The 12,429-nt window shown below is 50.5% G+C and overlaps 1 protein-coding gene across 1 annotated transcript; it reads right to left on the reverse strand.

The window, feature by feature from the left end:
* Positions 1-246: 246 nt before the first annotated feature.
* On the reverse strand, positions 247-11,627 carry LOC311175181 (olfactory receptor 14A16-like; the record flags this gene model as incomplete). The annotated part of the gene is made up of 3 exons (XM_084240098.1): positions 247-564; positions 10,387-10,398; positions 10,899-11,627. Coding segments are annotated over 3 exons (1,059 nt in total), but the record flags the coding sequence as incomplete, so codon positions are not given.
* Positions 11,628-12,429: the final 802 nt, after the last annotated feature.

Genomic DNA, 12,429 nt, shown 5'->3' on the forward strand with positions numbered 1-12,429 from the left:
GCTGGTGTCCACCAGGCCCAGCCTACGGCTGCTTCAGCAAGATAGTGCCCGCCACAGGCGGGGGGGTCTGAGCTGGACATCCTGGGGTGGGGGGAGGGAGACGCAGCCCGGGCTGTGCTGTGCTCAGAGGCGCCGCTCCTGACCCCCAAAATCTCCAAGCCCGTTGAGGATCCGCCCGCCCCGGGGCCGCTGGAGACACTCGGTTCCAGACATGAGGCCACACTCCACCCAGTGTGCCCGGCGGGGTCAGCCTGGCCCGTTCACAGGCAGCTCGGGCTTCGGTGCCTGCCCCGGCCCCACGTCCACCCGCCCGCCGCCAGCGGCTGCTGTGCAGGCTCCGGGGTCTCGCCCGATGGAGCCCAGAAGCGGGCGCTGCCCCAGGCGCGCGGGCAGCTCCAGCCAGCGGTCGTGGTCACCCCCGGTCACCGCGCAGCCGGGCGCACGGGTCAGGGGCGCTCGTGCGGGGTCCCTCCTGGCCCGGGGCGGCGTCAGAGCCGGAGTGTCCCCCGCTCCGGGGGTCCGGACAGCGCCCCGCTCTGAGGCGCCGGCCGGGTCTCGGGCCGCCTCGGCCAGCGGGGATGCAGGATGGACCCGAGCCCGCGCCTGGACTGCGTTGGCTTCTCCAACCGCCCCCACGATGGCCGCGGCGCCTCTTCCCCTCAGCCTCCATGTCCCAGTCCCGGACCTGGGACTCCCCTCAGAGCCTGCCCTGCTCTCCTCTGGGCGCCGGCTCCTGCCTCAGGCCGCCGCCCAGCCCCCTCCTGGGCTCCTCCCCTCAGCCGCCGGGGCGGAGCCTCTGGGCTGCCCCACCCCCAGCCCCATCGGACCACCTCGCAACCCTGCGTCTGATTGGGCCCGGCCTGTCCGCCCTGGCGCCTGATTGGTCCACTCCCGACCCGGAAGTGCGGCTCTCTATTATAAGGGCCCTGAGGCGCCAGGGCCAGAGCAGCTCCTGGGGTAGCCAGGAGTGGCCTTGACCCCCCACGCGGGCTGCTCAGGGAGGGGAGCTCAGGGGTGTCGGGTGCCCCCTGATGCCCTGGGTCTGGCCAGACCCGCCTGTGCCCGGGCCCGGCTCAGAGCCTGCACCTGCCTCAGCCTGTTCTGCTGTCCTGAGACCCTGGCCCCATACTCCTCTCCTCAAGTGAGTGTCCACGGCCCCGCCCTCCTCTCCTCGGGGGAGTGTCCACGGCCCCGCCCTCCTCTCCTTGGGGGAGTGTCCACGGCCCCACCCTCCTCTCCTCAGGTGAGTGTCCACGGCCCCACCGTCCTCTACTCAGGTGAGTGTCCACGGCCCCGCCCCCCTCTCCTCAGGGGTGTGTCCACAGCCCCACCCTCCTCTCCTCAGGTGAGTGTCCACGGCCCCGCCCCCATCTCCTCGGGGGAGTGTCCTCGGTCCCACCCTCTTCTCCTCGGGGGGTGTCCACGGCCCCGCCCCCCTCTCCTCGGGGGAGTGTCCACGGCCCCACCCCCCCTCTACTCGGGGGAGTGTCCACGGCCTCGCCCCCTCTCCTTGGGGGAGAGTCCTCGGCCCCGCCCCCTCTCTTCGGGGGAGTGTCCACAGCCCCGCCCTCCTCTCCTCGGGGGAGTGTCCACCGACCAGTCCCTGTCTCCCTGGGGTGAGTATCCATGGGCCCTGCCCTGCGGGATGGGAGGATACAAATGACAAGTCCCAGAACTTCCCAGATGTGTGTTCACCTTTGGCTAGAAAATTAGGCATTTGTGATCAAAGGCCTCTGGTGAGGGTGGACGCAGCCCTGGGGGGGTGGGGGGAGGGAGAGAGTCCGCTCAGTGCCCGTGGCTGGCCGAGGCCGGGGTGAGGGACACGCATTGCCCAGCAAGGACGGCCGTGGCTACAGACGGGAGGGCGCCTGGCGCTTCTGCCAATTCCGGGGATCATCGCAGGTGCTGTTTCGGGGGACAGACGCCGCCGCCCTGTCTCCCCGCAAGTGTCCACAGCGGCCCTGTCTGCCCTCGTATGTGATGAATTAAAAATGATCAATTTGAAACAGTCAGACATCACAGGAAATGACCTGACAGAATGATTAATGATACTTAGATTCTATACAATAGTAAAATCAAAAAGAGGCCACGGGAATTGGCAAGAGTCTATGCAGCAGGCGCTGGCATCTGTGACTCTGTCCAGGCAGGTAAAAGTGGCTGTGGGTGTGAGGCAGGTGGACATGCTCAGGAGCTGGGATGGTTTCAACCTGAGTAAAAAGTGTGAGGGGGCTGAGACCTCCAGAACTCCCCAAAAATGTCTCTGAGGGGTCTGAGGTGTGTTGGATTGGGGTGTCTCTGTCTGTTGTTGGCTTTGTAGGTTTTGTGTATTTTGGCCCTTGTCAGGCATGTGATGTGCACAATCATCTCCCAGTGCAGGGGCCTATTTTGGTGATGGCGTCTTCTGAGGCACAGAAGCTCTCTAGTTTGGGGGTCCCATTTGTTCCTATGTGCTGATGTTCTGTGGTCCTTGGTGTTGTGTCCCCAAGTACATCTGTGGGGTGGGTGTCCAGTGGGCAGCCCCTATGTGTTCCTTCTGGTAGATTAAGGCTTCACCTAATGCAGATTTAAAATATATATATATATATATATTTATTTATTTATTTATACAAGAACCGGGGTACAGGCAAGATTCGCGGGAGGGTGAGAGGATTCACCAGAGACAGAGCAGGGAGCAGAACAGGCAGACTGACGAAATACATTGCTGTGGGGAGCAGTGGGCAGGACAAGAGAGGTCTGCTGGGCCATGTGGGACCCTCGCCGGCTGGCAGGGGATGGAACCGCGCTGCAGAGACTGTGGACAGACTCACAGCGGAGCACTCCACCCACTGTGCCGCCGGGGAAGCCCCTACTGCAGATTTTTAATCCATTCCATATTGTTAAACTGCAATAATAATAAAGAATAGAAACCTGTGAGAAGGGACCAATCAAGAGACTGGACACAGCAAGGATGTGATGGAGGGAGAGGAAGGGCCTCTCACCTCTGATGCAAAAAGGCGTGGAGATGTCTTCAGACAATGGAAACAGAGCTCCCACAGGTTGGACCAACCTCTGCTGGGTAGTGTCTCAGATGTGCAGACTCTACAGTGCAGACCACTAGCACCTGTGTTCACAGCAGCACTGAACCACTGTTGCTGGTCATGGCCCCAACCCAAGTACAATGGACAGAGGAGTGACTAAACAATGTGGGTCCACATTCAATAGAATACTACACAGCTATTAAAAAGATGACCCCGTGCCCTTAGGGACAAAAGGTGGACCTTGGGGTGCATATGCTAGTGAGATAAGTCAAAAATTGAAAGATACTGGCTGGTCTTACTCATCTGTGGAATATAATATAAAAAGTCAATAACTAAAAAAGTATAGTGGCAAACAGCAAGAGGAAATGTTGGACTGAGTGCAAACATTTCTCATTACCAGAGGAAACAGGGGAGGAGAGTAGGAGTGTGGAAGGAGGAGTTGGACACTGCAAGGCGTTTAGTAGATTCTGAGTGGACACTTGTGCATGTGGGGGAGTGAAAAAGTATAAAGTGAAAATGAGTGTCTTCCTTGATAAGAACAAGTAACAAATTAATGTGCCATTGTGATGAAACACTCATGGTAATCATCCCTTCTCAACAGACACTGGATTTGTTCAAGGAAAAATAGAAATTACATCAACAGGAATCTGACCAGGCAATGATGTCATATCCCAAGGGGATGGGGACTGTGACATCATACTATCACTGAAATGAATATTACTTTGAGTGATTTTCTTTTTATTTCTCAATATTTTTTAAGATTTATTTATTTATGCATGCAAGGACTGGGGTATAGGCCAGAGGTGTGGGGGATAAGGACCCAGCAGAGACAGAGTGGGGAATAGAATAAACAGATCGACTGAAATACGCAGCTGAGGGGAGCAGCGGGAGAGTCAGTAGATGGTCTGCCAGGCCATGTAGATAGCTCCAGGTCCAGAATTGAACTCATGCTGCATGGCTACAGATAGCTTCCTAGCACTGTGCTTAAATCCTGCACCACCAGGGAGGCCCCTAAGTGAGTGATTTTTTTAGCTCATGTTTAATTCTGAAATTTGAATGGACAGTCAGGTCTTGTGGTTAACTACATGTATTATCATAAGAAACATTTTCATGGACAAATATGTGATAATCAGTCAGGAGAGTTTGGAGACATAGTGACCTGCTCCCAGAGAAAGTGCTTGAGAGCAAGAACATCACCCAGCTCACATTCTTAGTGTTAGGGAAATGATATGGACACCTCCTTACGTGCAGGGAGATGTGTAGAATTAACAAATATTGCCGTGTTTTATTTTGCATAATGTCTTACATAATAATAAAAAAAACATAGTTCCCAAAGTAGAAGGAAAATGAACTTTTGTTTAATCTACAAGAAGGTGGAGACAAAGACCTGATATAGAATCAAGATACAAGATACAATCTGGGAAACTAAGGAACCTAAAAGTAAACACAACAAATTAAAAATTATAATTATTTAAGTAGAAATGTAGTTCTTCACAGATAATTCATATAACTTTACTTTTGAAAACACCACTTCAAAGGAGTGCAGTCACATTGGCATACAAACAGGCATCATAGAAATTAATATTCCATCCATTCCAGGATTCAGTCATAGATTCCTACTAACCAAGGAACCTTCAATTCCTTCCATCTCTGGTAGAGTTAAGTGTGGTTTCCCTTTGTTCTTTGAGCAGAAACATGGACTTCTCCTAGAGGAAGACGCCACATTAGGGGACCCCAATTTCTGTCTCCACTCCCCTCCATAAGGATTGGACCCTCAGTGGAGTCACACCAATGATGTGGGTACCAAGTGCCTAGGACTGGGGTCCCATGACCATTTGGCCCTGAGGAGAGTCCCCCTTAACCACTGCTGCATTTTATGTAAATGTTGGTGATGTGTGAGTTCTAGAACATTCTTTCTACATCAAATATATGTTTTTAACTATGAGCAGGATTCAATTTGTGCATGTCACACAGGGAGGGGTGGGGAAAGGATTGCAGTATTTTTGGAAACAGGAGTATATGGAAGAATATGAGAATATAAATTTCTGGAAAAGGAAAAATTCTAATGCAAGAAGTCTATGCTTTATAAATGAAAAAATATGAGTTGGGGGGGAGGAAATCTGAATTAATGAGGAGTTATAATTGTAGATTGTGATATCTCACATCTTGGAGTACTGGCCCTTCATCAGTCTCCCCACAGCTGTCTTCAAGGCTTGGTTCCTCAGACTGTATATGACGGGATTAAAGGTGGGGGGCACCACCGTGTAGAACATAGAAATGACCAGGTCAGACATGGACGGGGTCCCTGAGGTCGGCTTCAGATAAGCAAAGCTTCCAGCGGAGAGAAACAGCACCACAACCAGCAGGTGGAGAAGGCAGGTGGAGTAGACTTTGGCCTTCCCTTCTGTGGAAGGGATCTTCCTGACAGCAGAGAAGATGTGGACATAGGAAATGACGATGAAAATGAAATAGCAGAAAGTCAACACCACACTAATGAGCATGGGGACAAGTTCACTCATCAAATTTCCTGAGCAGGAAATAGCCAATAACTGGGGGATGTCACAGAAGAATTGGTGGGCCATTTTGGACCCGCAGTAGGAAAAGGAGAAGGTTCCAGCTGTGTTCATCACAGCAAAGGGACCCCCACCCAGCCAGGACACAGCTGTCAGCTGCACACACCTGTCCCTGCTCATGATGACCTCATAGTGCAGGGGGTGGCAGATGGCAGCATAGCGGTCAAGGCTCATCGCCGTGAGCAGGGTCATCTCTGCACCTGCTGAAAAAATCATCACGAAGACCTGGAGGACACAGCCAGGGAAGGATATGGAGCTGCTGTGCCTCAGAGAGTTGGCAATGGACTTGGGGACTGTGACTGAGATGAGGCAGAGGTCTGTGAGGGACAGACTCCTCAGGAAGAAGTACATGGGGGTGTGGAGGTGCCGGTCCAGAGTGGTGATGTGGACGATGAGCCCGTTCCCCAGCATGGCGCACAGGTAGACCAGGGAGAAGAGTAGCAGGTGCAGGAAGCCCATGGTCCCCTGGGTGGGGAACCCCAGGAGCACGAATTCTGTCATGGCCGTGAGATTGTTCACCGCTGGAGTCATCATCTGTATAAAAGAAGAAAGAGAAACAAGGTCTTAATTCTTCCAATATTGAAAATAGAATGGGTTATCAATACAAGATAATAATGTATTTTCTACATAATTATTCCTTCCAGTTCTACGGACAGTAAAGTCCTCACACTGTCTGCTGTTTTATTCAACTCATTTTTCCCACCTGATGTGAATATGTCATTATTACATTCTCCACATGAATCCTGAAAATTGGTGAAAACTGAAAATTTCAACTGTCCCTACAAAACTTGAACAAATCAGAATGTCGTATCTGTCAAAAAAGTAAAAAAAAAAAAAAAAAAAAAGCTCCCCTACAACCCAACCCAGACCTGTGGCTCCCCCTCCTGCCCAGGCCCCAGTGTGTCTGCCCAGCACACCTCTCAGAGTTTTTCCAGGGCACAGCCCCAGAGGACACGTGATCATGCCCAGACCCTCCCCACCCTAGAGCCTGTCCCTGCTCCCCACACACAGCCCTGGTCTTGGGAGGCCCCACATGGACAGGTGTGCAGGGAGGTGGGGTGTGCGGTTCCCTGTTTTCCTGCTCCCCAGGACCCGACACTGTCCTGGAGCTGAATGATCTGGGCTCCGCGTCCCTGTGCGGTGTGTCCTGATGCCTCCTCTGTCAGATTCCTGTCCCTGTGGCCTCACTGCTGCCTTCTGGTCCGTCCCCTCGTGCCTCATCACCCTGCCTCTGACTCCCCACATCTGAGGACCCAGAGACCACGTTTCCTGCAGAGTCTCCTCCTGGGTCACAACCATATGTCCCTCCTGCAGGATGGGCTCGTTCACCCCCGGGTCCCTCCTGTCCCCTCTGTCCCCCTCAGACTCATGCACGTCTGTGCAGGGAGGAGGCCGCTCTGGGGCATATCCGGACAGTCTGTGCGTGTGGCTGTCCCTGCTGGTCCCAGGGCCCTGGGTCTCCTGGGTCCAGGTTTGTTCCTCACTCCAGGCCCGTGCGTGAGTCGGGACATCTGGACAGGGGGCAGCCCTGCCCCCTCCCTCACCCCCATCTCCTCCTCAACTCTCTCTGTGGGGTGACAGCAGGGCCAGCCCTGGGGAGGGCAGGGATTTTTTGGAGAGTATTGTAGTAAAAATAATCGCAGCACATTTTTGGGAATAATTCCAGAAATTTAATAAAAATAAAAAAAAAATAAATCAGGATTCGTGGAGGTAGAGAAATGTTGTACCTGGTTGTTAATAAATTTGACATCTTTTGTGTGACTTTAAATACCTGTTTAGAATGGACAAAATAACTTGATAATTATCTCCTCCAGGCCCTGTTTAAATACTGTGACTTTGTTTCACAAAATCAGTAACAATCCCTGAGCCATGGAGCTGGGGAAAAATTCCAAGTTCATGTCCATAAATAGTCACACATCAGAGCCATGAAGCAGTCAACATGTTGCTTTAAGAGTTACTGAGTTTCTACTTGACTCATATCTGTCATAATGTCAGGACAAACAGGCATAACACTCTGAATTTAACAAATTTTTTTTTTAATTTGCCCTGAACTGTATTTCATACAATCTAATTCCATTAATTTTGTTATTTTGTTTAGTATCTAAAACACACTGAGTGTGCTGATGCTAAAATTCCAGGTATGAAGCGAAATTATCACATCTCCCATCAATCAAAATCTTCTAATATGCTCAATGTATTGAAAGTCAGTATCTTTGACCTTCGTAAATTAAAAGAGAAGATGTTTTCTCTCCCTGAGTCTCACCCAGGCTGACAGGGCAGAGGGACATGATGACTGGGGCCCCGCAGCATTAGTTGTCGTGATTTACAAAGTGAATAGTTTAACTGCGGCCCTTTCTCCAGTTAAAATGGAGCTTGACATCTAAAATTTTCCGGGTATGAGTGGATTCTCCCCTGCAAACGGTTGGGGGCAGATACCTGCAGTCTGAGGGGGAAGTTCCCGTTGCCATGTCGAGTCTCTCTCCTGAGGTTGTCCCCATGGCAGGACAGAGGGCGTCCCAGCCTCTCACTCCATGGTCGGGGCTCGTGGGGAGCCTCTGAGCACTCACAGCATGTTCCACCCCGTTCTGTGCCGCCTCATGGGCAGAGCACAGCCTCAGGGCTGGGCTATTTGAGCTCTGGAGCTGGTGTCCGCATGTTGGACACTGTCCAGATTCAAGCACTCAGGGACCTTCCTCCCGAGGGAAACTGTTTGATTACTTGACTGTGTTAATTGGAGCATCATGCAGTGCGTCTCAGCAAGTAATTATCACACTCGGTGTGTAGATGTGATGTTGTGTCTGGCTCACACCTCTATGGAAGTGAATAGAAAAATCCTATTTAGGGTCCCCTGGTGGTTCAGTGGGTTGAGCACTGCACTGTGAAGCTGTCCACAGCCTCAGCAGTGCGGGTTCAATCCCAGCCGCCTGGTGAGGGTCTCATGTGGTGCCACAGACCTCTCCTGTTGTGCCCGCTGCTCCCCTTAACATTTATTCCTGTTGTCTGCCTGTTCTGCTCCCTGCTCTGTTTCTGGTGAATCCTCTCACCCTTTTGCGCATCTGGCCTTTACCTCAGCTCTTCTATAAAAACCTGTCATGTCCAACTTGGTCGGCACCATCAGTCATAACAGTGCCCTGAGTCCCTGTCTAGACAGCTGGAGAGTCGCCCGTCACCCACCGTGTGCCCTTCACAGAGAGGCCCTGGAGATGGTTGTAAGGGGGATGCAGAAATGCTGGAGGTGGAAGGGAAGGTAAATGGAGAAAGGCAGGAGGGAGGAGCGAGCCAAAGGAGGAAGAGTGGGTTGGAAAGACAATGGACGTCCAGCAGAAGTGCATGACCTCGGGGATCACCAGCCCTTTGGAAAGAGAAACTTTATTAGACTCTAATAAAATTTTTCCATTTTCAGTACCTGTAATTCTGAATTTAAATTAGAACTTTTATTATGTTTGATTAATTTTACTTTTAACCTTAACGAAATGAAGTGGAGTATTAGGGTGTCTGCACATGGTGTCATATACTTAGGTTTGCAGCATGACTATGGTGACTTCATACCTTTGCAAACAGGTGTTTATCTATTTGAGTTTATTCTTCTGTAGGGTGTGGGGCAGTGACCTGGTTTCTTCTGCTTTTCCCAATACTATTTCCCAACTTTCTTTGTTCTAGTGTGTGCTCTTGGCTCCTCTGTCATAGAGTAACTGTCCATCTCGATGGGGTTGTATTCCTGGGCCCTCATTATAATCTATTGCTCTGTGTGTCTGTTTTTGTTCCAGTGCCATGCTGCTTTAAGTATTAGAACTTTATTATATGGGCTTGATTCTGGAAGAGTGCTGCCTCCACCATTCTTCCTAATTTTTGTCAGGGTTGTTTTGGGTGCTTGGGGTCTTTTGTGGTTCCATATTCATTTCAGTATTTTTTTTTTAATCTCTTTGGAGCATGTCACTGAATTTCTTATTGGGATTGCATTGAATCTGTACATTGCTTTGGGTCGGATGGACATTTGGTAATGTTGATTCTACCAAGCCAAGGGCAGGGAATCTCTTTCCATTTCTCTGTCTTTTCTATTACTTTTGACAATGTCTTACTGTTTTCTTGTATCTTCACCTCCTTAGTCATGTCTACTCCATGGTACTTAGTCTTGTGTTATAAGTAGGATACCACTGCGGCATTTCACTTCCCAAATTTAAATCTTCTTCAAATTCTTTATGTCTTTACATTTATGCTAAATGATAGTGTTATGTATGGTATGTAAATCTGATGAGTTTTCTTGTTTGAACAACTGCATACGGAAACACAGACACTCTGAGAACCCATAACAATGTGCCCAAAAAGGACATTTTCATCAAATTCTGAGGCATTCTTGTTAATTAAATAAATGTGGATTAACATACATGTAAAGTGTGCATGATGTTGCAAGTACCATTCCTCAAATATCTCTGGGAATATTAGAGTATGGTGCAGTCCACTAGCTATTATTTTGCTTTCACCATTATAACTTTCTATGTTCTCTTATTAGTTCTTTAAAAACCCTACCCGATATATTTTACTAAATTTTTAGAAATTATACTGCACATGAAATTAACAGCATTCACAGCCACTGTAATATTTCTGGTGTCCGCCATGAGTTGCGTGTTTTTATGATTAATGCTGGCAGCACCCACACCAGAGCTTCGAGAGGGTCTCCACCACATCGCATGTGGTCCTTATCGACAGAAGTTTGTGACTACTCACAAACTGCAGATCCTCAGGCCTTATTATACTGTGATGGCCTCACTCACCACGTAAAGGGGCCTCTGCCTTACCTGTGGACCTGGCTGCATGCAAGACCAAGAGGGTCAGTGACAGGAAAGGGGAAGTGCCATAGAGACTGGAGATGCTGCCCCAGTGAGAGAACTTCTGCTGACACCTGAGGTGAAACCCAAGCATCACCTCTCTCAGCCAGGAGCACAGAAATGGAGACCAGCAGAAAAATGAGATGCTGAAGTTCAATTACCCCAGTACACAAGGAATACCAGAGAACACCTAAGTGCTAAAAAGAACATCAAATAAAGATATAGGAATATATGAAGTCATTGTAAATATAATTTTGAAATAAGAATGTATTTTTAATTATACAATAGAATTAAATGTAATTAAAAGAATGAAAAGGGCAGTATGATACAAAAATTTAAAATAAGTTTCTCTTAAATGAAGTCATAACTCATCTTCTCTATTACATTTTGGTCAGTCTCCCCTTCATCAGTCTCTCCACGGCTGTCTTCATGGCTTGGTTCCTCAGACTGTATATGATGGGATTTAAGGTGGGGGGCATCACCGTGTAGAACATAGAAATGACCAGGTCAGACATGGACGGGATAGCTGAGGTCGGCTTCAGATAAGCAAAGCATCCAGTGGAGACAAACAGCACCACAACCAGCAGGTGGGGAAGGCAGGTAGAGTAGACTTTGGCCTTCCCTTCTGTGGATGGGATCTTCCTGACAGCAGAGAAGATGTGCACATAGGAAATGATGATGAAAATAAAGCAGCATAATTCCAACACCATAGTAATGATCATGGGAACAAGTTCATTCATTAAATTTCCAGAGCAGGAAATAGCCAATAATTGGGGGATGTCACAAAAGAACTGGTGGACCACATTGGACCCGCAGTAGGACAAGGAGAACGTTCCAGCTGTGTTCATGACAGCGTAGAGACCACCACCCAGCCAGGACACAACTGTCAGCTGCACACACCTGTCCCTGCTCATGAGGACCTCATAGTGCAGGGGGTGGCAGATGGCAGCATAGCGGTCAAGGCTCATCACCGTGAGCAGGTAAAGCTCTGTAGCTCCTGAAACCACCAGAATGAAGACCTGGAGGACACAGCCCAGGAAGGAGATGGAGCTGCTGTGCCTCAGAGAGTTGGCAATGGACTTGGGGACCGTGGCTGAGATGAGGCAGAGGTCCGAGAAGGACAGACTCCTCAGGAAGAAGTACATGGGGGTGTGGAGGTGCCGGTCCAGGGTGGTGATGAGGACGATGAGCCCGTTCCCCAGCAGGGCGCACAGGTAGACCAGGGAGAAGAGTAGTGGGTGCAAGAAGCCCATGGTCCCCTGGGTGGGGAACCCCAGGAGGACGAATTCTGTCATGGCCGTGAGATTCATCCCCCCTGTACCCATCACTGAATGAACGTCTAGAGGAATAAAGTGCAGGGACCATCTACCTGTGTTGGACCCGCAGTGTCTCTCTGCAGGTGACCAGCAAAGTCCTTCCCCACTGACCTCTCTCCGTACCCTGGCCAGTGTCTCCCACAGGGATCTCAGCTCCTGCTCTGCTCTGCCTCTCCAGCTTCAGTGACCCGCAGGTGCCGCCACTGTCCACGTCGCCTGTGGGAGATTCTGAAGTGCAGAGAGTTCAGCTGACCTCAGCTCTCTGAGCAGTCTCCTCCCGTCTCACCACATCCTGCACATGGGCACCCCTGAAACACTGAGCCCAGCCCTTCTTCTGCCATCCCCAGACCCCCAGGTCAGTGCACCACCCAGGAGCAGTACCCTCCAAGAAGACTCTGGTACATGAACTTTCAAGGATGCCCCAAATCTAGCCTGTGGATCTCAGCTGCCAAGTTCCAGCAAAACAAAGGCCAGTCACAGATCCAGGTACATATTTTGGGACCACATGGACACCAATGGCCCCAGGTCTGTTCCTGATCAGTGCCCTCATCACTCATCTCAGCAGTATGCGGGGAGTCCCTTTCCTTGTGTCACTGTCTGACTACTGACTGACCCTCGCCCCTGCGTGGTATGCACTGAGAGGGTGGCCTCCTACACCGTCCCGGTCATTGTCCCTTCCCTTCCCTCCCCCAAGGAG

Source organism: Talpa europaea, assembly GCF_964194135.1.
Source record: "Talpa europaea genome assembly, chromosome: 8".
Lineage (NCBI taxonomy): Eukaryota > Metazoa > Chordata > Mammalia > Eulipotyphla > Talpidae > Talpa > Talpa europaea.